Source organism: Sprattus sprattus, assembly GCF_963457725.1.
Source record: "Sprattus sprattus genome assembly, chromosome: 2".
Taxonomy (NCBI): domain Eukaryota; kingdom Metazoa; phylum Chordata; class Actinopteri; order Clupeiformes; family Clupeidae; genus Sprattus; species Sprattus sprattus.
Genome location: NC_137921.1, coordinates 69,201,614 through 69,229,612, shown reverse-complemented (window position 1 = coordinate 69,229,612; position 27,999 = coordinate 69,201,614). Strand labels below are relative to the sequence as shown.

General features: G+C 45.3%; 1 protein-coding gene across 1 annotated transcript; it reads right to left on the bottom strand.

Moving 5' to 3' along the window:
* Positions 1 to 377: 377 nt before the first annotated feature.
* gtf3c2 (general transcription factor IIIC, polypeptide 2, beta) lies at positions 378 to 26,913 on the bottom strand (the record flags this gene model as incomplete). Its single annotated transcript, XM_080860538.1, has 18 exons — positions 378 to 599; positions 2,073 to 2,180; positions 4,890 to 5,081; positions 5,773 to 5,901; positions 6,537 to 6,624; positions 7,169 to 7,330; positions 12,549 to 12,693; positions 14,626 to 14,740; positions 15,142 to 15,173; positions 20,609 to 20,726; positions 21,133 to 21,244; positions 22,142 to 22,369; positions 22,581 to 22,679; positions 22,775 to 22,852; positions 24,224 to 24,306; positions 25,089 to 25,446; positions 26,166 to 26,469; positions 26,658 to 26,913. The coding sequence occupies 18 exons, from the start codon at positions 26,911 to 26,913 to the stop codon at positions 378 to 380; spliced, it is 2,829 nt and encodes a 942-aa protein (XP_080716664.1).
* Between the last annotated feature and the right edge of the window lie 1,086 nt (positions 26,914 to 27,999).

The window sequence follows — 27,999 nt, the reverse complement described above, 5'->3', positions numbered from 1 at the left end:
CTATGACACATGATGCCTCATCTGGTTTCTTTACCTGTTTCTTTAAAACCTGACTACTCAGTGAAAGAACTAGCTGAGACTGGAGGCCATCTTGCCTTCAGTCTCTTTTCACCTTTGTGTCTGTCTACCTGTACCTACCTATCGGCAGAGGGCACCGAAAGAGAATCTGTCTGCACCTGTATCCCTGTCTGCACCTGTATCCCTGTCTGCACCAGTCTTGCCCTGTCTGTCTCTCAATTTCCATCCATATTCTTGCTTTCTTCCCTGACCAATGTAACAGGGGGGTATAAATCAGTTCCCCTCTACAGCTCGTGCCTCTGTGGTGACCAGCGCTGGTAGCAGTCTTTCCTGTAGCTGCTCCACAGCGTGCTGTGCTGCTAGGAGACCAGTACGGTGCCCTCCGTGCTGCTCTGGACGGTGGTGGCGGCGTCCGGGTCTTCCTGAGAGGGGAACATGGCGGAGAACTGGGCCTCGCTCTCCCGCTGAAGCTTCTCCATGGCGGAGCCCTGCAGGCAGCGCAGGCAGTGGATGCGCACCAGGCCAGACTGCCCCGCAGACAGCACCCACGTACTGGCCACCAGGTTAGGGTTCATGCGCACCTGTGTGAGAGGAACATTTAAAGGGGTTTTTATTTATTTTTTTTACTTTTTTATTTCCTTTTATCAAATGCAGTCATACAGTACATCACATTATTACATGAAATTAAGTGCTACGGGAACAAGTCCTAGGCTATAAAGGGAGGTTTTAAAAGCCTGAGAAGATGCAGGAACTTGCAGGAATTCAAGGGGCTTTTAAAAGGCTGGAACCAGTCCAGGAACTTGTAGGAATTCAAAGGGCTTTTAAATTGTATTTGTATTTTTCTAATAATGGCATGCTCTGTTCATTCATTCATTAATTCTCTCATTCCTTCATTCACTTATGTGCCACGGTTCTGCTTAAGGTTTCTTCCTGAGTAACAGGGAGTTATTCCCCTTATCCCTGTCGCTATTGTGCTTGCTCTATTGGGTTTCAGGACCTGGGCTCTATAAAGCGCCATGAGACAATTCTATAAATAAAATAAATTCATACATTTATTCAAGCATTCGTACATTCTTACAACAAATCCCTCTCCTCTCACTTCTGAGAGCCCGGTCGACATGTTCATTTAACAGTCCATTACCCCCTTGTCCATCCCTTCCACCTCTGCCCACCAGGGCATTTCTCCACTGCCCTTCTCTCCATCCTAGCCAGGGCCAGAGGGGAAAAGGGGAGCTTTTAAAGGGGCCGTTCTCGATCCTGGCCAAAGGTTGTTTATGTTGGAACTCAACAGCCAATGCAAATGCTGCCCATCCTTCAGAGTTCCTGAAGCAAGTGTTGTTGATGGGCTGAAATAGTATGTGTTGCTTGGGTCCAAGACACTTTGTTTTTTTTCAACCCTTTTATAGAGCCGGGACACACACACAAACAAACAAACAAACAAACAAACACACCGTGGGGGACAAAAGCATTCCATTGCCTAAATTTCTGCTTGCCAGGCACCCAAGAAAGAAGGGGTGTATACGCATATGCTACAGCATGGGGCACACACACTCGCACACACACGCTCACATACTCGCATATTACAAAACGCATCATCAGGCAGGGAAACAGTAGTGTATTAGTATGGAGATGGAATGGGGGGGGTGGGGAGGTAAGGACACTAACGTGCGGCCAGAAGCCATGTCTGCTCTGCTCACACTGTGCTGATGACCGTGTAGTGGGAAAGGCTTGTCGTGCGTTCCCATTAACTCGGATTCAATTTCAGCCCTGATGACTTTGTTTTTCAGGAACGAGAGGTGGTTTAAAAAAAGAGGCACGACATGCAGCTTTGTTCGATTAAGTCTGAAGAGGAGGAACAGCGTTATGTCCGAGATGAAATGAGTTTATAGATTTATTTATTTACTCTAGAAGTTTGGGTCTGTCTGGTGTGTTTACTCTTGTGGAACGTGGGCTGGACGCTGATCTGGGATCTGATTTAAGTGGAAGATCCCCCACATGCATACCATGCTCTTAGAAACAAACAAACACACACTCACACACACACACACACTTACCTTGTGTATTGAAGTGAGTGGCATTCGGTCAATCTTAATGGCCCCCTTCATCTCTGAGCTGCGCATCAGTTTGGTGCTGGGTCGGCTCGCGACGCCTTTGAAATTCCTCTGCAAAAGAAGCCAGAACCAGAGAGAGAGAGAGAGAGAGAGAGAGAGAGAGAGAGAGAGAGAGAGAGAGAGATACGGACGAGTCAGGCCAACCTCTACTCATCCAGAATGTTTCCTGAATGCATTACTGTGCAATGACCACCCTTAGATAAGCGGGACCATCACTTTGAACCTCCTCTTTCATTGTAACCTTGGAATCAGGAATCACACTCCTAGAGGGACTCACCCTAATCACTTTGTGCAGACAATCATGAAAAACAACTTTGCAGACTTGTAAAGGCTAAACCAGTGGCTCTCAACCGGGGATACGTGAAGGTAGTCCAGGGGGTACGTGAGATTTTTTTAAAGATATATTTAAAATTAGCCTCCATTCAAAAATCCTTTACAAAAAGTTATTATACGGCTCCTCAGAATGTCCCAAAAGTTCCGTTGTGTGGGCCATATGTGGGTTAAATGTCTGAGCTCGCAGTTTGCTATTTCTTGTTATCTCCCTCTGGAACGAAATACTGTTTTCTGATTGGCTAATGGGGTGTGTACAATAAGTTCGTATAGATGCACACCTTGGACGTAGTCCCAGTAGAAAAGTAACCTAGACCTAACCTTAGATCAAACCCAGGCTAATCTAGACCTAACCTTACATCAAACCCAGGCTAACCTAGGCCTAACCTTACATCAAACCCAGGCTAATCTAGGCCTAACCTTACATCAAACCCAGGCTAATCTAGGCCTAACCTTACATCAAACCCAGGCTAATCTAGGCCTAACCTTACATCAAACCCAGGCTAATCTAGGCCTAACCTTACATCAAACCCAGGCTAATCTAGGCCTAGCCTTACATCAAACCCAGGCTTATCCAAACAGGCTCAAAGGGAGACAGGAGCCCTGCGTGTGACGGAGTGGAGTTGTTCCTAGACGGATAATACATTGAGGCTGCCAAGGCTGCCACAAGGGGACCAGGCTGGCTGTGGCATGTGTATCTCTGTGTGTGTGTGTGTGTGTGTGTGTGTGTGTGTGTGTGTGTGTGTGTGTGTGTGTGTGTGTGTGTGTGTGTGTGTGTGTGTGTGACGAGCCGATTGCAGAGTTCATTGTGGAGGCCCATACTGTGGAGCAAATGTGGCTCCTGTTTTCCAGTCAGGAGGTGTGGAGGTGGGGGTTGACTGAGGAGAATTCAATTAGCAGACCATGCCCCCCCCCCCCCCCCCCCCCACACACACACACAAACCTCCCATCCTTCTGTCAGGGAGATCATGGGGGGGGGGGGGTCCATGTCCTGAAGGGGGGGGGGTGGGGTTAGGGGTAATGGACATGCTCAGTGGGCTGTGACAGTAGAGAGTGGGGAGGGGAGGGGAGGGGAGGTGGGGGTGGGGGTGTGGAAGAGGGGTTAGCTGAAGCGGAAGGCAGGGAAACAGATGGAGGGGGGGTGGGGGGGTGGAGAGGGAGGGGCCTGAGTGGTAGGAACAGGGACGGGGGGGGGGGGTGGGGGGGGGGGTGGAGAGGGAGGAGAAAGGGTGGTGATGGCTCGGGTTCTTTAAATTAATGAAGGGTGCAGCACTTAATCAACACAATATCCCTCACTGTGGTGCAGTCACCGGGGATGATCCTAATGCGTGTGTGTGTGTGTGTGTGACCGTGTATCTATGGCAACCCCAAGGGCCTCTATGCCCTTCTGGCCTTGTGCTCGACGGCTCGCTCAGGTGTGTCTGAGGAATGGAGCCCCGGCCTCCGCGTCACACTCAGAGGACGCGTGTTAGCGGCGTGTGGGATGGGGCCTTGTTTACTTACACGGATGAATACACACCCACACACTTATCTCAAATCACAAACATACAGACAGAAATCACCTACACACACACAAACACTCACATTCTTACCTACCTACACACAGGACACACACACACACACACACACACACACACACACACACACACACACACACACACAAAGGGACAGCAAAGGTCCCTAGCTGCTTTAAACAGTGATCTGTTTACACAGAAGCATCATAGTTCTAGGATCTTTTCTACAAAGACTGCAATTTAAAGAACCCTTCTCACTCTTTCACTTAAAGATAACGCTGACGTGCCTTTTGTGGTACTTGTATGAAATGGGCCACTGATAGACTGGGGACCATCCTGGGAGTGGGCAGATAGCGGGGCCCCTCACTAATAACCACTTCATTAACTGATGAAATGAATGATTAATGTAGTGAGCAATGGGGTCTGGGAACGACCACCTCCCCTCTCTCACACACACACACACACACACACACACACACACACACACACACACACACACACACACACACACACACACACACACACTCACCCACTCACACACACCTCCCCGCCCCGCCCCGCCAGGCCATCAGAGAGGTCAGCAGGTCAACCACATCCCCCAGCAACTGGGGGAGCCAGATAAGGGGCCGTAAAGGGAGATATCGGTGTGTGTGTGTGCGTGTGTGGAGAGTGTATGTGTGTGTGTGTGTGGGGGGGTGTGTGAGTGTGTGTGTGGAGAGTGTATGTGTGTGTGTGTGTGCGTGCGTGTGTGTGAGTGTGTGTGTGTGTGTGTGTGTGTGAGTGTGTGTGTGTGTTTGTGTTTGGAGAGTGTATGTGTGTGTGTGTGTGTGTGGAAAGTGTATGTGTGTGTGTGTGTGTGTGTGTGTGTGTTTGGAGAGTGTGTGTGTGTGTTTGTGTGTGTGAAAGTTCAACCTACCATGTCCGAGTCATGGAAGTGGATGTAGTACTTCTTCAACGCGTCTCGGTAGGTCTTGGGTTCCGCCACAGGGTCTTTCGGACCTCCCTCGAGACTACTGCCCTCACCATCACCACCGCCGTCACCATCCTCCTCGCCACTCTCTGTCTCTGCCTCGGGACCGAACTGCACCATCTCGCCCCTGTACACTGGCTGAGGAGCAGAAGAGAGCAAGGGGAAAGTTCAAATGTGACAGTGAGGATTAGTTAACCTACACCACCCAACATTCTGCTGCTCACTCAGGTTTAATGCACCCAGGGACTATGTGAGTGTTCCTATGAAGACAATGGAGGACGTGGATCTCCACTTTGATTAGGCTTAATTAAGGTCCAGGGCCTGTTCAAGAACTGTGTAAGGACTATGGAACTGCGTAAGAACTGTGGAATTGTGGATTCAGACAGAGTACAACAACCTACTGTCCCCCATATTAACAAGCGGCCTAATGTTAAGTCGGACTAATAGCCAGATTAGAGTGAAGTAGCAGGAGGAATGTGCCATTGATAGAATTAAAACAGAATACTTTAGAATGATTTCAAAATCCTCACATGAAAACGTACGGTGTGAATGCATAGAACTCACTCATTTTAAAAGCACCCACTGAGTGTCTGAATAATCTTCAGAGAAAATGACAGATCTACAAATCATGTGGTATTTACTTATCTATCTACATTAAGCCTGAGCATTACTAAAGATGCAGGGCGTGCATGCTGTGTGCCAGAACAGATTGTGCATGCATCACAAAGATCAGCAAGGTGTGGACATTTCAGAAGACAAGACACATCAGACAAAAAAAAAGCCGTTCATCTTTTCAACTTGACAGAGCCATCTTGGGCGTTCTACGTACAAATCTGCGGTCAGAGGTCTTCTTGAGGTTGATGGCGGTCATGCCCAGTGTTGGGATCAGGACCATGACCATCTCGCCAATGCTGTCTGCAGTCACGCAGCTGTTCAGCCACTCGGACAGGGACAGGCTCTGAAAACCCGGAGAAAGAAGTGCAGTGGGTGTGAACAATTTGAACTACAGACATTATCGATGCATTTCGACTATTAAATAATCTGAGTTTGCAACTCAGAGTCTAAAATCACTTCCTACTTTGTGTTTGATAATTAAAGAAAATCAACAGATGAATTACCTTCTCTATTTGCTTTATTAGAGAAAAAGCTTTTTCTTGTCACAATTTTGACTTTCTATGAGCAATGCAATAATCAATGTAGCTTGCATTTCAACATAAAATTTTATAATCGGTTTAAAATCGATTTAGAATCGAATCGTTGACCTCTGAATCGGAATCGGAATCGAATCGTGAGGTGCCAAGAGATTCCCACCCCTATAAAATAGGATGGAACACTATGTTTGGATAAACATTCATTAATGCTGGCATGGAGTCTACAAAAATTCTACTCAGATAAAAAAAATGCAACTGCAACTAAATACCTGTTCTGTACATTAAATATGAAATGTAGGTGTCCACGAATAACAAAAGACAATAGGCAGTAACAAAAGAGACACACAAAGAGTTCTGAATCGAACATACAAGATTCCTGGAAAAGTTAATACTTTAATATACAAAAATATCTAAATCAGTCTGTAGAAGTGAATTCCCTTACCCAAAGGGTGGCTTTCCTCGGGAGCACGAATAAGTGCCGGAACCCAACGAACCCTGAGTCCACATAATGGAGCCCTTGCTGCCCATGCCTGCATTAAGGAAACAAAACATCGTTCTACAAACAAAAGTTGATGTATATTGTGCTTTGTCGAGTCTTGCCATTTATGTTGAGGAATGTAACAGACTAAGAGTATGTATGAGGGAGAAAATCTGTGTGAGAGAGATAACGACTGAGTACATGAGCAGAGGAGAGATGTGTCATGGAAGAGAAGATATGACAGAGGAGAAGTTACAGCGGTGTTCACTATACAAACTGTAAATAAGGGTTTACCAATCTCGTTACAATAATGTAAGGTGAGCTGTGTTGTGTCTTGGCATTTATCTTGGCAAAAACGCTGAGGCATGACATCACAGTGTATGTGTGTGTGAGAGTACGTCAGATAGGGCAAGATATCGAAGCAGAGGAGAGATGCGACCGAAAACGTATGAGAGAGAGAGATGAGACGAGACAGAAAATATATCAAAGAGATGATGTGACGGGGAGACGTGACGGGGGACACGTGACGGGGAGACATGACAGGGGACACATGACAGGGGACACGTTACGGGGGACATGTGACAGAAGAGACTCACGTGGCGAAGGAACATTCCTGAGACATGAGCACGCCGGACCAGCGCAGGGGCCAGATGGCCTCGGTGGTCAGGAAGCGTTTGAACGCACAGATGGGTGTATGAGTTCTCTGCAAATCCCACATCTTGGTCATGCGGTCGTCCCCGGCTGTCACCATGTGATCACTACAGAGGGGAGAAAGCAGAGATGGGGACAGTGTTAGGCCTACGGCACACTTGGGGTTTGAGAAAATATTGATATATTGAGTATCACGATATTCTGTTTTGTGATACTGTGTTGATTCTCAAGAACAGTGTATTGAGGTTTGTTTTCCTCATATAGGTAAATTATTTTGCTCAGATTGCTCAATAAGTAGTGCCATGATGTTGGATGTTACATGGACTGTGATATATGTGTATGGTTGTGTGTTCTTTATACTATGACAGCTTTCCTAAAAATAAAAAAATAGTATAACAATCTATCGTTATACGCATAATTATTCAGTGTATCATATCGCCAGATTCTTGCCTATACACAGTCCTAAAACACACACACACTCCGAGGCCAGAAGGAGCATCCTATAGCATACTGTCTGTGAAAATCAAACACACACACACTCCGAGGCCAGAAGGAGCATCCTATAGCATACTGTCTGTGAAAATCAAACACACACACACTCCGAGGCCAGAAGGAGCATCCTATAGCATACTGTCTGTGAAAATCAAACACAGGAACCAAAGTGAAAAGAGAAATGTTTGTTTTGGCATCCGTCTGTTTTCAAACCTTAGAGCATGCCTTGCTTACACGAGCCTTGATCTAAAGTCGTTTCTAAGGCCAACACATCCCTTTGGTTTCAAACCTTAGAGCATGCCTTGCTTACACGAGCCTTGATCTAAAGTCGTTTCTAAGGCCAACACATCCCTTTGGTTTCAAACCTTAGAGCATGCCTTGCTTACACGAGCCTTGATCTAAAGTCGTTTCTAAGGCCAACACATCCATTTGGTTTCAAACCTTAGAGCATGCCTTGCTTACACGAGCCTTGATCTAAAGTCGTTTCTAAGGCCAACACATCCATTTGGTTTCAAACCTTAGAGCATGCCTTGCTTACACGAGCCTTGATCTAAAGTCGTTTCTAAGGCCAACACAGCAAAAAAAAAAAAAAAACACAGCATTCATACAATACAGTGGTTAGAGCATAATGTTACCAATAAATAAAGCATGGATGTCTAGCAATTTACACATACTGTAACTATAATCAGCTATTGGCCAGTTGTTTCAATGCCTTCATGTGTGTGTGAATCCATGGTGGTGGGAGAAAGGAGCGGAGCGGAGCTGACAGGGTACAAAATGGCATCCCCGATGCCTCGGGCACGAATGCCTCAACAAACCACTCTAAAGTGGGTGAGCAGTGAGCAGTATTCCTGCCAGGTGGCTCTACCTCAGCAGGTTTGGTCCCTGCTTGGCCATCATAGGGAGGCTCTGCTGAAGGGAAACCTTCATGACAACTAACATGATTAGTTTATAGGGGCCAGAAAGTATTTCAGTAGAGTAAAAAAACATTAAAAATAACTATTTAAATATTGTGTAATCAGAACTGATTTTAGAAAGTGTTGTCCAATACAATTACACATAGGCACTGATGAAGTATTTTCATATCAGTACATTGAAATTAGCTACAGAAGGCCAACAAAGAACAAAGATGGCAAAATATAATGCCTGTGAAACACACACACCTCTGAGGTGTCATGTCCTGCAGAACTACATGCTATTGTTCGCCTCCATTATAGTCCACAGATTTAATGATGGGTGCATGGATCTCCATGGCTTCAGCACCAGATAGAGGTCACATGCAGAGAGACAGAGAGGAAGAGAGGCATGACGACAGGTTTGAGAGAGTGAATAAGAGAGAGAGAGAGTAATGGAGGGAGAGGGAAAATGAGAACGAAAGAAAGAGAGAGAGAGAAAGAGAAAGAGTGAAACACAGAATTACAGAGAACGATACAATGAGAGAACAAAAGAAGAAGGGGAAAAAGAGATGGGGAGAGTGACTGAGGGATGGAGAGAGAGAGAGAGAGAGAAAGAGAGAGGGGGAGAGTGACTGAGGGATGGAGAGAGAGAGAGAGAGAACACAGAATTACAGAGAGTGATACAATGACAGAGAAAAGAAGGAGGGAGAGAGAGAGAGAACACAGTATTACAGAGAGTGATACAATGACAGAAAAAAGAAGGAGGGAGAGAGAGAGAGAACACAGTATTACAGAGAGTGATACAATGACAGAGTAAAGAAGGAGGGAGAGAGAGATGGAGAGAGAGAGAGAGTGACTGAGGGATGGAGAGAGAGAGGGAGAGAGTGACTGAGGGGTGTGAGGCCTCCTGGGGACATTGCCTCTCTGCGGAGCGGGCGCTCATAATGAGTTTTTGCCGCTCTGTTACTCCGCAGATGGACTGTGCTTTACGGGCGGAGTGTCCTGTAGCCTTCACCACAGTGTGTGTGTGTGTGTGTGTGTGTGTGTGTGTGTGTGTGTGTGTGTGTGTCTGTGTGTGTGTCTGTGTCTGTGTGTGTGTCTGTGTGTGTGTCTGTGTGTGTGTGTGTTTGTGTAAATGATGAGTTCATTAACACGTCCGGCACTGGGCCTCCTGTAGCCCCCATAAATAAGATTTGGGACAGGGTTACCGACCGCACAGCACAGGTCCAGAGAGGAACAGGCGGGCGTAGCTGTGAGGGCTAAACACAGGTAACGTCATGTGACAGAGCGCAGGTCGGTCAGGACGCAGGCCAGTCAGGATGTGCTCACAACAAGATCCCCCCCCCCCCCCAAGCCTAAACGTGAACCAGTGTATGGTCTGGTGGTGTATACCGCAACTCTGCATAGTCTTTGGATGAATCACATGTTTTGCATCTAGGACTAGGCTTAATTAAGGGATGGAGGAATTATGACTACCAGTCCTATGGAGTACGCAAGTAGGAAAAATGTAGTTCCAGAGTGATGTTGTTGTATCAGGATATGGTGATATCTACACAAAGGTCATCAGTTCAATTATGAAGACATGCTCACATTGTAAGAGTAAGAGACTAATCATACTTAACACAGTCAGCAGTGAGGATCAACAGCTTATGAACTAAAATAAAAGGCCATCAAAATAATGCCCAGAACTACAAAAGCCTGTAGATAAAGGCTTCCCGCCTAAGCGACTGCGTGTAGTGATAAAAGTGATGTGTGTAACCGCAGTGTGGATCTGAGCAGTGGAGAGTTCGGATGTCATGTGCAGAAGGCGTGTGTGTGTGTGTGTGTGAGTGAGTGTGTGTGTGTGTGTGTGTGTGTGTGTGTGTGTGTGTGTGTGTGTGTGTGTGTGTGTGTGCAGAAGGCGAGAGTTGCGACTGATGCTATGCGCTCTTGCTCCAGGCGGGCGCATGCCCTCGCCCTGACATCTGGACCAGGGAGGTGGGGGTTTGTTGAGGGGGGGGGGGGGGATGCGGCAGACAGCTGAGCCCCCCCCGGCTCCTGACTGCGGCCTGCTGTGTGTGTTTACACACAACTCAACATGGCTGCATTCTCCAGCCTCTCTTACACAACGACTGCGTCTTTACCGTGCCCCCTCCACCCCGCCCGCCATCTGCTTGGTCTGAGCAACCCTCAGCATCCTTAAGTCTGCTGCGTGTGTGTACAAATATTTGTGTGTGTGAAACAGGGGGGGATGTTATGTTTGTGTGTGTATGTGTGTGTGTCAGTCTGTCCCCCACTCGCTCTCTCTCTCTCTCTCTCTCTGTGTCACACATACACACAAACACAATCCACAGTTAAACTGTATACAGTGTGTTTGCAGTTACACTATCCAGGTCTCAAACACCCCCCTCATACACACACACACACTTTGTATACAGTATGAAGATGTGTATGAAGAAGCGTAACAGCATGCATATAGGTGTGTGTGTGTGTGTGTGTGTGTGTGAGTGTGTGTGTGTCTATACGTGCTCATTGAAATTCCGGACCTGTGGCGCTGGTTCTGGCTGGCGCCGGAGCACTGCAGGTTACCTCCTCTCTCCCAGCCTCAATGGGCTCCAGCCCGGGGGGCCAGGATAGGCTGTCATTTACCTAAACGAGCTTTTATGACACGGCCCACTGGAGCATCCCACAGCCCAGCCCACAGCCCAGCCCAGCACAGTGCAGAGTGGCTATTGCAGCACTCTCCACACATAAGGTCATTGCTGTCCGATACGCTGTGCTGGGATTACAGCAGGGAACATCTCTGTTCCTGAAGTTATTAGGTGGAGTTTAACATTTCGAAACCATTTGTCAGGCAATGGAAAGGAAATTGTATTAGTCCATGACTGTGTGTGTGTGTGTGTGTGTGTGTGTGTGTGTGTGTGTGTGAGATGTGTGAGATGTGTGAGTGTGAGTGTCCGGGCTAGCATATGTACAATTATGTGTGCTACATGCACACAGACATGCTTGAGAGGCTAGTGTCTATATAACTCTAGAGCGGGGCACGCATGAAGGAAGCCCCTGGGATGATACTGCGGGTCGTTAAGGTGCACTAATCCTGCTAGGCTTTGTAAATGGCATCGACTCCTCACAGCAAAATTCAATTCCCTTAGCAGTGATGGAATGGGAATGGAATGCCAGTGCAAGTCACTGAGTGAAAGCATCTGTCTCTGGCTGACGGTGCTTGATGTACTAAGAACCTTCTGCACACGGTAAGTCCCTTCAGGCAAAAGGTAATTTAAACACACACACAGATAAAATAAGTAAAAAGTATGAAAGACTCAAGTAGCACGGTGTGTACAGCTGAAGGACTGTTTGAAACATCCTGAACACACACATACACACACAAACACTAACATTCTCGCGCACACAAACAAGCACACACGCTAACACACACACACACACACACACACACACACACACGCACGCACGCACGCACACGCGCACACACACACACACACGCACGCACACAGGCTGCATTGTGCATGAAAGGAAATGAAGTGGAGCCTTCCCAGAGACAGTTTCTTTTGGACAGGTGTGTTTTGGACAGGTGTGTTTTGGACAGGTGTGTTTTGGACAGGTGTGTTTTGGACAGGTGTGTTTTGGACAGGTGTGTTTTGGACAGGTGTGTTTTGGACAGGTGTGTTTTGGACAGGTGTGTTTTGGACAGGTGTGTTTAGGACAGGTGTGTTTTGGACAGGTGTGTTTTGGACAGGTGTGTTTAGGACAGGTGTGTTTTGGACAGGTGTGTTTTGGACAGGTGTGTTTAGGACAGGTGTGTTTTGGACAGGTGTGTTTTGGACAGGTGTGTTTTGGACAGGTGTGTTTTGGACAGGTGTGTTTTGGACAGGTGTGTTTTGGACAGGTGTGTTTTGGACAGGTGTGTTTTGGACAGGTGTGTTTAGCTGTGTGTTCTCACCCAGAGGCTCTGCACCAGCTGACCGACCGCACCCCTTGATCGTGGGCCAGGAAGCTGTGGAATGGGTGGATGGAGGGAGACTTGCCCGGAGCGCGAACCCGGAGCAGAGAGGACTTGGTGCTCAGGTCCCACAGTGCCACCATACCTGTGGGGGAGACAGAGCAACACCTGATATAGATGTACACAAACACACACACCTGATATAGATGTACACAAACACACACCTGAGAGGCTCTCTCCTGTGGGGGAGACAGAGCAACACCTGATATAGATGATGGCACACACACACACACACACACACACACACACACACACACAAACACACACCTGAGAGGCTCTCTCCTGTGCCTCAGCCTCAAAGCCATGCATAGCACCTGATGTTTCGGTAGACAGAAATCACAACCAAACATAGCACCTGATGTTCAGACTAAAAAACAATCTTTACTCGCAAAATGATTCTACCCCCGTGAAAGTAATCACCATTTTCACAACTACAAAAGATACTTAAACTTATTTTCCCAATTAGTATTTTTAATGCAAGCATTTATGTTAGTACATTTCCTTTGGAAATAAAAAAATGATATGACTAAGTGTTCAAACCCCTCTGCTTTTGAGTTCCAGATTAAGGCAGATAACAAATTGACAGAATTACTATAGCTGATCTTAACGAGGTACTACCTATGAGTAGAGATAGAGATATCCTGGATATGAAAAAAAAAAACAATACAGTAAGGGGTCATTGACCAGATGTGAAATACGAGATGAAACGAAAACTAAAAAGACAAGGTGATTCAAAGGCTTAAGTGAGGAAAAGAGATCCATCCAAGAAGAATGTGGAAGTCGCACCACACCACCCACATGCTTTTTTGAAAAGCCGTCCCCCAAAGCAGGCACCCAAGACGGGTGTTAACAGGTGTGGGAGGCCACCAATCCAGCTTCCACCCTGAAAAGTCTACTAAAATTAGTGGCTGGAATTGGGCTGCAGGTGTATGAGCCAACACTCTTAAGACCTATCCATACAAATGCACTCGATTGGAGGGTGGCACAATAATGGAAATGAGCTCTAGTGACCACCCGCCGGTTACCAGCCCGAAACCCTAACCAGTAGGCCATGGCTGCCCCCATGAAGCCATTGTTTTAGGAGATCAACAACTTAACATGTATGGAGGTTGCTAAGATATGGGGGAAGGTTTTTATGGTCGCATGAGACCAAAACAGAGCTTTCTGGTCATATTCTAGAATTGCTCAGTCAAAGCCCTGATAAAAATCCTACAGAGAATCTGTGTCACTACAGGACAGACCGCCATCCCACCAATCTAAATGTTCAATACATATAGAAGAATGAGGGAAAAGAATCTCAGAAGAATGAGGGAAAAGAACCTTGGAAGAATGAGGGAAAAGAATCTCAGAAGAATGAGGGAAAAGAACCTTGGAAGAATGAGGGAAAAGAATCCTGGAAGAATGAGGGAAGAGAATCTTGGAAGAATGAGGGAAAAGAATCCTGGAAGAATGAGGGAAGAAAATCTTGGAAGAATGAGGGAAAAGCGCTGCAAACCTGGTGCTGACACTTCAAAGGATGACAGGCCAAATTATAAATTAAGGGGCTGCCTACCTAACTAATTAATTAGGGGTTGAATACGTAGAATATTTTAGTTATATATTTATTGTAGACAAAGCTTTAAGAGACAAACTACAGCATAAATGTTCACAATCAAAATGCCATCTTGAAAAAAAAGGTAAGCACCTTGTAAAACTCAGAAGGCATGAAACAGGACCATTTAGACAGATGGACTGGTACATGCCATTTATTTAGAAGCTGATGTTTAAGCTCATTCAAGACTAGTGACTAGGCAAAAACCAGTGGAAATTGAAAAGGGGGAGTTTAATAAGGGATAACGGCCGATGAGCTGTACAGTTCTACAAAGATAATGGACGAAGAACTCCTCGACGCACAGAAAAACGTTACGTTGGTTGTCAATGGTAACTATTCAAGAGCATTGATATGGAACGGCGATTTAACTTTTCTACTGGGACTACACCGTATTTCGTTTCAGAGGGGGATAAGATGCATACGAACCATCGTAGAAACCAGCCGCCAGCAGGTTGTGTGGTTTCACCGGCATCCAGTCCAGGGTGAGGCACTGTCCGCTGATGCTGCTGGAGCCTAGACACAGGGTAAGCACTGGCTGCACCTGCAAACACCACACCCAAGCCGTCAGTCACCAGAATGCCTGCAATCGCCTCAAAAAGTAAATTTCAGATGAACAATCCAGACAGATTTCTAAGAACAAAACAAAAAAGTAAAAAAAAATATGAATTAAAAAAAAAATAATCAGGAGACTTAAAAAAAAAAAAAAAAGCTACTTATAATATCAGGCACACAATGAGAACTGAAGCTGCTGTGTGATTTAGCCATAGCATAACAGTGTAGCAAAATCGAATGTGTCACGGCTCCCCACTGTCACCGGAACATGCCGCTGCTTGTGGCCACAGCACTCTGGGCAGAGAGGTGACATGTGGTTGGGTGGCAGGACCAGGAGCCAGAGCCTTATCTGCGGGAGTGTGAAATGCTGGAGAACGGTTATTGACCTACCCGACAGATCAGAGGCCCTTGGCTGGCTTCACCTATTGGGAAACACATAAATAGTGTTTATCAGCTGTGCATACTTATCGATAAGGGTGAGACTATAATTCGACTACGCGTTTATTAGAGGGGACATTTGAAGGTGCTGAGGCGCTGATTCGGGACGTGTCCCAGCCTGACTATACTGTTGTGCTACATCACAGGCCAAAACCTCAATTAAAAGTCTAATCGCAAATGGCAGCTAATTAATAGATGTAGTAGATGTAATAGATTTTAGTTTTAAAACAGGATATCAGGCTATGGGCTTTAAACACAGATTGTAATTATTGTATTTTTTTAAATTAATTGTTCATTAAAAACAATCCAAAACAACCAAATCAGTCAACCAGTCAGTCACACCTCCAGTCGTCCAATCATGAAACTCGTATAAGTCAAAGGGCCGCCCCTTTCCTCAAACCCCTCCTCCTGGGCTGACTACGCCCGTTCTGACTGACAGCCACTAGGTGGGAAGGCTGTCATGAATTCGGCTGAAATTCATGGCTTTAAACACAAACAACTGAGTAGTGATGCATCTTTTTTGTCATTTCAATTATAGATCCTTGTCTGATGGAAACAAGTTAGTAAATTACCTTCCATTGAGCGAGGAGAAGCTTCAGGCAGCCCCCCCCTCCCCTCTCATCTCCCTCACTCTCAAAAAGCTATTTATAATTATCTGTGCCAAACCTGGCTGGTGTGTGAGTGTGTGTGTGTGTGTGTGTGTGTGTGTGTTGCCTATAACCTTTTCACTGCTAGACCTGACAGTGCCCCCCCCCCCCCGTCTCGGAGACAAGCCTGCAGCGTGATACAAAGAAATTCATTGTTATTCCACTACATGCTTGTTTAAGTGGAGTGAGCTCTGGTTCTGCAGGCAACATCACACTGTACAGTTTGTGAAATCAAACAAGGCTAGTTTAGTTCCTCTTGCTCTCTAGTACTGCACCAAAACACACACATGCACACTAAAAGGGTTGTTGATCAGAATCCTTATTCTCACGTATCTTATATTCACGTGTCTCTTATAATCATAAGTCTCTGGTCAGATCTGTGTCCCTTCATTCTGGAGGCCTGTTCACTAGTTGATAGGCACTATGTGACACAAATGTGTTTTTGACCTTGCAGGTGACTGACAGCCCACAAACACTCTCTCTCACAGCTAGAATTAGATCCCAAATATGAGCTAGTCTCCAAATGTATGTGCTCTGTACTAAGACTGGCTGGAATGTGTCTGGTCTTGGGTCTGCTGACTGTTCAGTGCCTAAGTGTCTGCCTACATGGTCAAGGAGTGATGGTTTTATTTTAGTCACGCTGCTTACTTGAGGATACTTCACCATGGTGGATGTGCATGTTATTCTCACGTATCTTATATTCAACATGGTGGATGTGCATGTGAAACCTTCATCTCTCCCTTGATATGCATCGCTGTAAAGACTTAAACCTTTTTCCTGATTTTCAAACCGTTGCCTGACAGAGTCTCCTGTGTTATTAATAATTACCGCAGGCACACACACACACACACACACACACACACACACACACATTCATTTATTGAGCGAGACAATCCAGAGAAAGCATCCCCCTCTCCAAAAAAACAAACACTGTGTATAATTCATCACACACACACACACTGGTGCCAGCAAGCCAGGGCACTCCGGTGTGCCAGTTGATGTACATTTGTTGGGGGGTGGGGGGGGTGGCGGGGTTGGGGGCACCCAGCTCTGTGATAGAGGTCACCTCCCCAGAGGCCAGTGTTGCCAGCAGTAGAGCAGGTCACTGAGCCAGTGAGTCCTGAAACCTTAACCCCCCCCCCACACACACATACACACACACACACACACACACACACACACACACACACCAAACCTGACCCTCATCATTGGCAACAACACAACAACGGGTTGCAAAAGGTTTCAACAGAATCCCAAAGCCGACCATTAAGAGAAACTAAAAAAACCTTCCTGTTCACTTAACATTGCTTGAGTTTCTATCCTAACTATTGGTGCGACAAACAAACAAAACAAAACATTTGTAAAGTGACTGAAAGACAAATTTATACGGGTCAGGTTTAGTGGGAATTTGTCAACATTAGTTACCCTTGAGCATGTCTCCGGGCAGCTCAGGGTGCAGTGAGGTAGAAGCGTCGTTAGACGAGCATTAAACTCTCATTCAGAATCGATAAATAAGACTGCCGGGGGAGAGGAGGGAGTACAAGAACATGGAGAAGAGAAGAGAAGAGCGCTGAGCTGAGCGTGTTTGTAGCGAAAGTGTTGTAGTAAGCATTCTACACCTGCCAAAAACACGCTGTTTACCAGATGCCAGATATCATTTGACCTCCCCTTCCGTGCTTGACATGGACCAAAAAATGTCTGGGAATAAAAATGTCCATTCTGCTCAATCTAATTCTTTGTTCTAATCCACACACAAACACCATTACAATAATAATGAAAAAGCACCTCAGGCTACAAACCACGGAGACCAGGATGCCCTACCAGTCACAAATGATTATGGACTAGACTTATCCAGCGGTGCCCCTAAGGCCACCATTTCCCAGCTGCCAGTTGTAACCAACAGTTGGGAAAGAGATGGCACTGAGTTTGGCACGTTAAGTGCTTTTCGTTGGTTTTCCCTTACTGCTGAATGATGACCTCTGTTGCATATGTAGGGTCTTTCATTGACGAGTGACCTACAAGACCTCACCATGTCCTCCACTAAATCCCTCCAGTAAGTGACCATCTCGAACCATCAGAGGAGTGGTGCGTGCATCCGCTCGCAAACATGACGGACAGCGATCTCCAAACCGCCCATTAATCTAATGCGCACAGTCTTTACCGACGCGGCCCGGGGCTAGCCCTCATTTCACAGTGCGCACGTCTGGGGGCGCCATCAATCACGGTGTGCCTGCGCGGCTACGAGCGTTCTACTGACACCGGGCCTCTTTCTACCCGCTGGTATATGCATCACGCGCTCGGCATCATCCATAACCGTGGCACGTATTCTCCATTGTCCAGTCGCCCCCATCCGACATCGGTGCTCCTGCCTCCGTGGCCAGAGGGGTCATTAGGGCCGTCGCATTAGATCATATCCTGTCACAACAGGGGTGCGATGATTAAGCGAAGATCCTCTGGTCGATGACAGCTCCTAGATAAACGCTGCGCCGTGATCGATGTGTCGTCGGACATATGCAACTCAGGAAGCGTTAAATTTGATGGGACGTTCGGACGGTGGTATCGAGTTTGTGCCCAGCTCTAATAGAAGCCACGGTCAACATATTTTGCTAAAGGAGACGTCCATACAATTTAAAACAAATGATGCAAGAAGGAAAAGAAAGAGAGGAAAAAAAGGCGGAGGTAAAAGCATGGGAGGAGAGAGGGGAGGGGAAGGATGAATGAGTTTTGAAATGGACTCCGTGCTTCATCCTTTTTACATTCACTCAACACTTCCTCTCCCTTCCTCTATCCATCTCTCTCTCGCTTCTTTTTTGCTTCCTCTATCAGCTCCTCACTCCTCTCTCTCACCCCTACCCGTCTACCTGAATCTAAGAGGAAGAGAAAACACACAGGACACACACACACACACACACACACACACACAGGTAGCCTATGCATGTGTGCATGCCAACACACAAAAAAAAGACACGCAACACCCACAAGTGTGCACGAAGCGAGGGAGGAGGAGGAGGCGGAGGAGGAGGAGGAGGAGGAGGAGGGGCCGGAGGGTCTCCGAGCACAGGCTAGAAGTTGTGAGAATAATGCGGTGGTCTCCTCTGAACCAGCCCCTGCTGTGAGAGATGAGGGGTAATGGCCCAAGCCCACCAGACACAGGGACAGACACGCAGCAAGCACAGACACGCAGCAAGCACCGTGCCCATTCATTACATCCTGAATCAGTGGTTCTTAACCTTTTTGGACGTACTGAACCCTGCAAGCTTCATCAGTGCATTTGCCGAACCCTTCGTAATTTGAAAAATAAAATATGATTTCTTCAAAACGTAGGTATGTGTAAAAAAGGCCCGACATTGCTAGTGTGAACCGGGCTATACTGCGTGTATCTTGACCCCTGCCGAACCCCTGAGAGTGGCTCAACAAACCCCTGGGGTTCGATCGAACCCAGGTTAAGAACCACTGGCCTGAATGCTCCTCCACTGTTACACAGGCACCTGATCGCCGTACAATCTGGACAAGCCTCAGCACAGCACAAGACACAGCTACGCACAACTATACAACATGGAGGAGCTTTGTGTTACCAATGGCAACAGGCTTTCCCTTCAAAAGCATCTGCTACATAGCCCTGTGAATACCTTTTGAATGTTACTAGCCATTTCATATACAGATATGCCCATTCGTCTCTTCTTAAGAATGACGGACATTCAATTGTAAATGATAGTGAACATGTGACAATGAACACATGTGTGAAATTAAAGAAGACGTCTCTCACCCCTAAGGAAAATAAATATGTATGTGATACTATAATGAGCCCGAATCTGTGGAACTAGCCTGACATCTTCTCATCACTACTGCCCCCTTCTGGCAAGGCTAGTAAATGCAGCCTTTAAACTATCCAATCCCTGAATAATCTCTACACAGACAACACATCTGTCCATTCATGTTAACTCAATTGTTTTTTTTTCATCATGTTATTTTTGTGCAAATCTTTTATGAAGCAAGAGGTGATGTTTTGATTTGTTGGGATTTATACAGTACTGTTCAAAGGTAAGGGGGCACTTATATATAAAGAATTTCCTTTTTTTTAAAGAAAACAAATGGAGGATTCTTTGACGAAAGCACATTTTTAAGGCCCTAATAAATTAAAAAACTAAATAAATAATTATTTCTAACCTTGTCAATTACTATGTTTCCTATTCATTTTGCTTTACCGATTCAAACTCATTCCAGGAAATTTCAAAGTACGGTAGTGTACTGAATATTTTGTACGAAACACAGATGTCCTTTTTCCTTATCACATTTCTGCCATTCGATAGGAACTACTTGAACCCCAGAGCTAAATGAACACCTGAAGCTGCATCTGAGGTGGACTGCCATACTGCCATCTCCCAAACTTGTCAATTTTCATTTCTGTCAGATCCAGCCAGCTAGACACATGACAAGTGATGACAGGCAGCCTAAATAAATGCCTGTTGCAGAATGCATACGGGATCATTTTAAAACCACTTAATAACTTTTGTTTTCATAGCTGAGTTGTTGATATGTCCACTAGACTGCACTGGCGGTGAGGAGAGACAGAAATGTGATTTAAACCGTGGCAAAGCTATTGCCTTAACTTAACTTTATATTACTTTTTTTCCACTTACGGTAAGAATTCTACAGTTTAACGTGTTCTAGTCGCATACGGGTCTGCAATCTGTGATTCTGTTAATAAGTCAGCCCCATGGTGTTTACACAGGCACAGTGTAAACACCCCCCACACCTCGTAAAGGACCTACCGTCTGTTTGGCTTCTCCTGTGCGTCAGCAGGGCGTCGGGATGCGGGAGGCTGTAGATGACGATCTTGCCGCTGGAGCAGCCAGCAGCCAGCAGACCCAGTCTGGGCATCTGGGGGCTCTGGAGGAGGGGGAGGGGGAGGTTGTTGATTTACTAATGAAAACATCAGTACTTTGACTGTCTGGGCTCAATTGCTGGGGATTACAATAGTAGTTTAGTGGTATTTTGAGTGAGGATAGGCCGGGGCTAGCTGTTTTCCATGCAAACGTTAGTGGATATCTGGGCAACACAGAGCATTTGGGTTTTTTGACATTGTGTCAAAGCGGTAATATCTTCAAATGTTGTTGCTATTTTTTAAGTTCGTTTTTTATGTTAATGTTTCCTACTTACATTCTTACATATACCACCTTTAACTATGAGAAGTAGGATTGTAAACACCTAGCCCTACACAGGTCAATGCTGTGTTCCCTTTCCACTCCTCGGCCCCCTCCTTGATACAGCTGAAGACTAGGATATGTGCCCCTACCTTCCGAGCTGTGCAGGGCAGCTCCCAGGCCCCCGAGGGGCACCACTTCAGGCCCCAAACACAGCCCTCATCCTGGGCCAGACAGTAGGACAGCTGGGCCTCTCTGGAGGGTCTGAGGGGAAACAGGGATAGAAGCATGGCAGTGCCATTGGGACGGTAAGGTAACCAGACATAAGAACTCCAGATATTATCACTTGCAACATGCAAACAATGACTTAACATATTGATTATAGACTTTACCATAAACCAAAACAAATAACACTTGAAATTGGTTTAAAATCAAGGTGTGGGGCTAGCAGTAGGATTTGGACAATGATACTTGCCACAGACGCTTTTTATATTAAACACCTGCTGGTCAAAATGTCTGGTAATAATGCGCCTACAAAACATAAACCCTATCCTTAAACAGGACATTTGTGATGCAACCAAAGCCATGACACTATGCAACAGAAGTGAGTTCACCCCTTGTATCACAAGTTGAACAGTAAGGAATTAGCGCTTATGCAAAATCAAAAACTAACTTTAACATACTATTTAAATTTACCATCTTAAATATACAGTGTATTGTATATTGTCCACTAGTTAATTGATTGTGGATGGCGTCGTTCTCTCAGACGGATACAAATAAATACTAATTAAAACAATGCTCAAATGGGTCACCAAATATACTTTGCCAGCCATTAGTTTATCTGGGCAGCCTGCCCAAGTAAAGTCTATATGGGGGAAGCAATGAAATATTCACCCCAGGATTACATCCTGGTAACAGTCAAACTGATTTGAGGGCATGGTCATGATATAGACTACATTGTTTTTCGCGTTTGCAACATAAGACTGTATCGAGGTTTCGTATTTGTCCGGTACAATACATTATTTTGAAATATTAAGCTCTGGGCTCTGTTAAGCGCCTAGAGGCAATTGTATTGTTATGGCGCTATACAAATAAAATTGAATTATTTTGGGACATCGGGCCGGCTAGTAAAAAATGCTAGCGTAAAAACCAAACCCTGACCTGGTGCGGTAGTTCAGGTCTCCCAGGTCCCAGATCTGCAGCAGGCCCGGCCCCGTGTGCAGGCTCTTCATCTTATGCCGCTGGTCCATCTCTCTGTTGCAGTACATGGCCACGTACTGGCTGCCAGTGGAGCCGTCGGGGCACGGGCACCACTCCATGGCCCACACAGGGCCACCCACAAAGAAGGTGGCGTCCCAACGATCACCATGGTAGGGCATGGACTCAAATCTGGAGAGGAAAAAAAAAGAAAAAAAGACAAGGAAATGGATGTTGTGTGTTGAATAATGAGGGATTAATGGCAACTTTGAAAGGCATTACAGAATTTACAGCCAACGTATTTTCCTGGCAAAACGGGATAGACGGCATTGATAAAAGGCTATTTGGCTCCTTAACTTCAAGGACGAAATGGCCATTAGATAATGAAAGGATTATATTTTACCTCTTCAGACGCTGAAGGGCACTTCCTTTAGACAGTTGCTCTCGTGAAAGCATGAAGGCTGGAGACTCCGTCTCTTGAGGTAGATATGCTTCAGCATCACTTCAGAATAATGACATTGTATTATTATAATATTGCAAAACATTATTTTTCAGCTTATTGGAAGTGTGGCAACTATAAGAGAGGACTTCACACACCTTGTGGCCAGAAACTGCCAGTCCTTCAGCGAGGGTATCCATTCAGGGAAGACCCACGGTAGAAGGTTATCATTACGGCTGAAAGCAAAACAAAAAACTTTATTATGCAACACAGATCCTCTACTACATTTTCTTACACGGAGTACTTCATACAAGTGCATTTCTAAAATAACCCCCTCTTCAAAGGGGCTCCTAGGAAGGCCAATGGGAATATGATACTGTAAACAAGATTCCTCCAGTGCAAACTGATGCCCAACTCAGAGGACGCTGTCAGTGCAGTTTACGTAGACTACACATGCGAGTCGCCTCAGGACAAGAGCCACTTATTACAAACAGTACAGTACTCCAGCCAAACTCATGCTTTCAGGTGTCTTACCTAGATTCAGTTTCAACCTCAAAGTGTGAAATTAAACGCCATGACGCACAATCAATAGGTAATCAGCTCTGAGTTGTGTTGAGTTTATGGGGGGGTTAATGTGTATGCAAAAAGCTTTCCCTCATCGCCGTGTAGCAGAGTTCAGGCTTAGTGAACTCTGACCTGAGGAACTGGATAACTCAAACATGTTTGACCAAGACTTGATTCTCAATATTAAAGGCTGACCCCTAGAGGGGGGGCATGTTGCTTACTGATGATTATCGTCATGTTCGTTAAAAGTCTGTGAACTGAAACATGGAACAGCCTCCCTGACCACCTAAGGGCAACGCAGACGCTGGACTCCTTTAAAGCTGGACTTAAAACATTTTTATAAAGGAAGGCATTTCTGGCCTTGTGTTAAATCTTTTCTGTTATGCTTATGTTAACAATTTTTTAATTTTATTGTATTATTATAGTTAGTTTCTAATATGTAGGCACTCTGAGATTCCTGTGAATGAAAAGTGCGTTAAAAATAAAATGAATTATTATTATTATTATATGGCCTTGTGTGAAATCTTTTCTGTTATGCTTATGTTAACAATTTTTTATTTTATTGTATTATTATAGTTAGTTTCTAATATGTAGGCACTCTGAGATTCCTGTGAATGAAAAGTGCGTTAAAAATAAAATGAATTATTATTATTATTCTTATTATATCAACTACTGCTAGTAGAGAAGCACACTGTGTTGGAACGCGTGACAAGAGCCCCCTGAGGAACCCCACAGGACAAATCACTGGAAAATGAAAATGGTGCCCAGACACAGGGAGGTATTTGATTACATTTCTTTACAATAAATAGTATTAGGGCACCGGTAGAAGATTTGATAGCATCCAGCTCTAACTGCTTGCAAGCTCTGCTTCAGTATCTGTGTGCGCGCAGAAAGTGGCTTTAACTGTGTCCTTGATCAGCTGTTCCTTGTTGATTCTGTGTTGTTTGTTATGATCAGTTCACTAACTATGAAAGTGTAACATCTGTCTTGTCTATCTAATTTAGTGAGGAATCTGCTGTGTGAGGCAGAGACCAGAGACTCACAATTCCTTGTGTACAGGGAAAGCAGTCCAAACAGGGGACATCAGCCTATTGGGGAGGCCATTGCTTGCAACGCCATACGCCACCTGAGGAGATCAGAAATACATCATGTTAAAATAAAGAAATACATTCATGTAACTTCATTTTTAAAAAACACACTCTTTCTATACAATGCTTTGTGCGTATGTGTGTGTGTGTGTGTGTGTGTCTGTGTCTGTGTGAGGAGATGCGGTAGATCACACTAACAGCTTATGTGTTAGGAGACGCAAACATGGAAGCTTATGCTCCAACAGAGGGCCAGAGGAACTCTCCAGTTGTGGTTAAAAAGCAGTGAAAAGTTACTTATGTTTTAAGAAACCTTAGTTTAAAGTGTACTTGTGTTTTAAGAAATTATTTTTAACAGTTTACAGTATGGCGCATTCATTTTCAACCCATAAACTACAGAGTGTTTCAGCACAGTTCAGTCATATTGTTTAGTTAAGAGATTAAAAGTTACACTTTAAAGAAGGTAAAAAATGCCCAGATATACCGCCATATCTCACAGAAGATGGGGCTAAATAAAAAATTCTCATTAAATCATAAGACTTTGGGTCTTCAGTGTCCTGACCGTCCTGAGAAAAAAGGTCTCCATCCATTCACTTCTCCTTCCATCTATCTATATCCATTCATGTTTCCATCTATACAGCCACCCATCCATCGATCAATACACTTTATGGATTGTCTGTGCTTGAAAGGGTTTGAAAAGTTAAGTAAAGGCTCATCATCATTTTATCAAGTGCCTTTTCACCATATGTGATTAACCCCTTTGTGAGCTTCATGCAACTTATCTGTATTAAGCCAAGAGAGCTTAACTGGATTCTGCACTCACCTGGGGAGTTCGACTCCTTTTAGTGAACTCTTTCAGAACTCCTGCAACCCTTTTGCGCGGCTCGCGTTGCAAGGAAAAATCCTTATCCAGTTCCTCGTCCTCCACTTCCTCGCTGTCCTCCTCCTCCTCATCATCATCCTCCTTTCCCTCTGGGACAAAGTCAGAATCTTCGGCCGGGTCGCTGTCGGGCTCAGGAGCCTTCCTCTTCCTCCCTCGGCCTGTCGCCGCTTTCTTTGGCGTCTTTGTCTTCGTCTTTGTCTTTGTGCTTGCAGTGCTGTCCGTTTCATCGTCTGTCTTCTGGGAGTCTGCATGGGTGTCGTTCAGGCTGGTGACCAGGCTGTGAAGGTACTCAATTGCGCTGCAAAAGATTAAAAAACAAAACAAAAATGATTAACGTACATGCATTAATAATACATTAAAAAAATAGACTAAATATATATATATATATATATATATATATATATATATCAAAGCAGAGCCGAAACGTCAATGCTTATCGATCTTATCAGTCAATCAATAATTGGTGACACACAGTTCTGTCAAAGATGACAGAATACACTGAGGTGACAGGACGAGAAATTCAGCGCTGATTTCTTCACAATTTGAACAGCAAGCATACTGGACTCAAGTGTTCCTCCAGGATCAAATAAACATCATTAAATGCAACTTTAAACCAAAGCTTTTATTGTTCAGTGTGTGTGTGTGTGTGTGTGTGTGTGTGTGTGTGTGTGTGTGTGAGAATATTAGCTGGTTTGCTGGTATAAAATGGACACCAAAGACCATGCTGCCCTCAGCTGGTCACTGACAGTATTGACAAGCCTTCTGAATTCTGAGTTTTTTCAGTGCTGTCTTCTTTCTCAACTTCACCAGCAATACCACACTGGTCTGAAGCGTTTTCACCAGCAAAAAGCTCCCATAGCGAAAATACTAGTGCTGGTGTCTCTGTGTGTGTGTGTGTGTGTGTGTGTGTGTGTGTGTGGGTCTGTGTGTGTGTGTGTGCCTGTGTCTGTGTGCTCTGTAGACGTTTTATATCTCTGAAAAAGTGGTTGTACTGTATATGTTGCAGGGACTACATACGCCTTGGCTGCTCTCCTCTTGGGCCGACCGCCCAGCGTCAGCTCCGGAGTTTCTGGGGCCTCAGGTGGAGCTGCGCTCTTGCCCATGGGCGTACTGGTGGCCTGTGGTGCCAACATCTTCCGCTGTCTCTTCACCACGGCCTTTGGGGTAACTGGGGCAGCTTTGGGGGTTTTGGGGGAGGTCTTCGCTGGTTCCCTCCTCCGACGCTTGCCCGTAGACCAAGCACGACCTCTGCGTTTGGTCTTCGTTGGCGTTGCATTTGTGGACCCTTCAGACGTCAGCAGAGTGCTGTCTGATTGTATGCCTTTGAGGATAAATCACAGCATAAATGATGTGTCATTACTGATACATCACACAATTATTGGCAGGCCCACAGTAATGTTTTAATGATAACATTTAATGTTATTGTTAACATAGTTTTCGAAAAATGTAAATCAAATCTCATCTCAACCTCACACAGAGACAACCTTGACCTAGAACTAGTTGTGATACCTTTCTCACAATTATCTTCACCCGTTTCTTGAGTGGAGTTGGTCATATCAGATCCGACCTCTGCCGCCAATTCAGCCTCAAAAGCTTGCGATTCGCACTTCACAGGAGCTTTCGATGAATCCCCATTGGCGCTCAAAGACGACTTGTTGGCACTCTGACCACGTCTCCGCCCCACTGGCTGCGCCAGCTCCTCTCCTTTTGGCAAACCCATTACACTATTTTTGCGTCTGACCAACTTTTGGGTACCAGATGCCATGAAACAGCTACTGTGTCCACTCTCTTCTGATCTGGTGCCAGGTTTTACCTATGCATACCTAAGAAAACAAGGAAGGTGTACTGTAATCCATACGTAGAAACGTGATGAGAAGTTTGTGATAAAACTGGTCGTGCGAGTATTTTTGTAGTCGCTAGAGTCGTTGGTAACCAAATGTTTAGGACCGTCTGGTGTTAGAGTCTGTGTTCGCGTAACGTTTCACTTTAAGTGACATTCATTAAACGTTAGCTAGCTAACTTGCCATCTTTTATTCATTTTGAGCACTGACATCCAAATCAGTGACAGTTAGGTCCACATTTAGCTACATAGCATAACAAGAACGGAGAAAGTAGATATCGGTTAAGAGATACAGATTCATGAAAGAAGTTGGCAAAGTTAAAATGAAAGGTTCTCATTCTGACATCATTGTAAGCCACGTTAGCTAGAGCAGGTCAACCGACTGCTTAACGTTACATTGCCACTTTATTTGCCATGCTAGCCAGCTACATTTTGCAACGTCAACTGACACATAAGTGAGATATGCTAAGGCATACATAATACAAAGCGAATATTTATGTTAAAACACTGAGCACATGAAACACTGTCTCTGTGCAGACAACACAAGTGACTAAGCCTTATTCACAGAGGAAACACATTAGTTTGGTAGCTCAACCTTATAAGCCATGACCACTAAAAGGCCCTTCCTGCACTGAATCACCGGTTCGAACCCCTGTCGAATTTCCGTAAAGTGGAACGTAATATCGCCCTAAAAACTCTGAGTCCATCATAACATCACAAAATACTCACTTTCGTCGTATACCTGACGGAAAATTGGGAAATGCACACGATCGACAATAGCTGCTGTTCTGTACACATACTAGCACCACGAGCCTTGCACGACCGTGTGCTCCGCCATGTTTGTTCAGGCGTTTTATACAATGTAACTTTACTCATTGCTGCCCCCCACTGAAAGAAAGCTCTTTCAATATGATGTTGGAGTTGTAATTCAACATCTCTCCACTGGGTGGTGCCAGATCATGTTCTCTCAGCAAAAATAACGACCCTGAATCTGTAACAGTACACAAACCT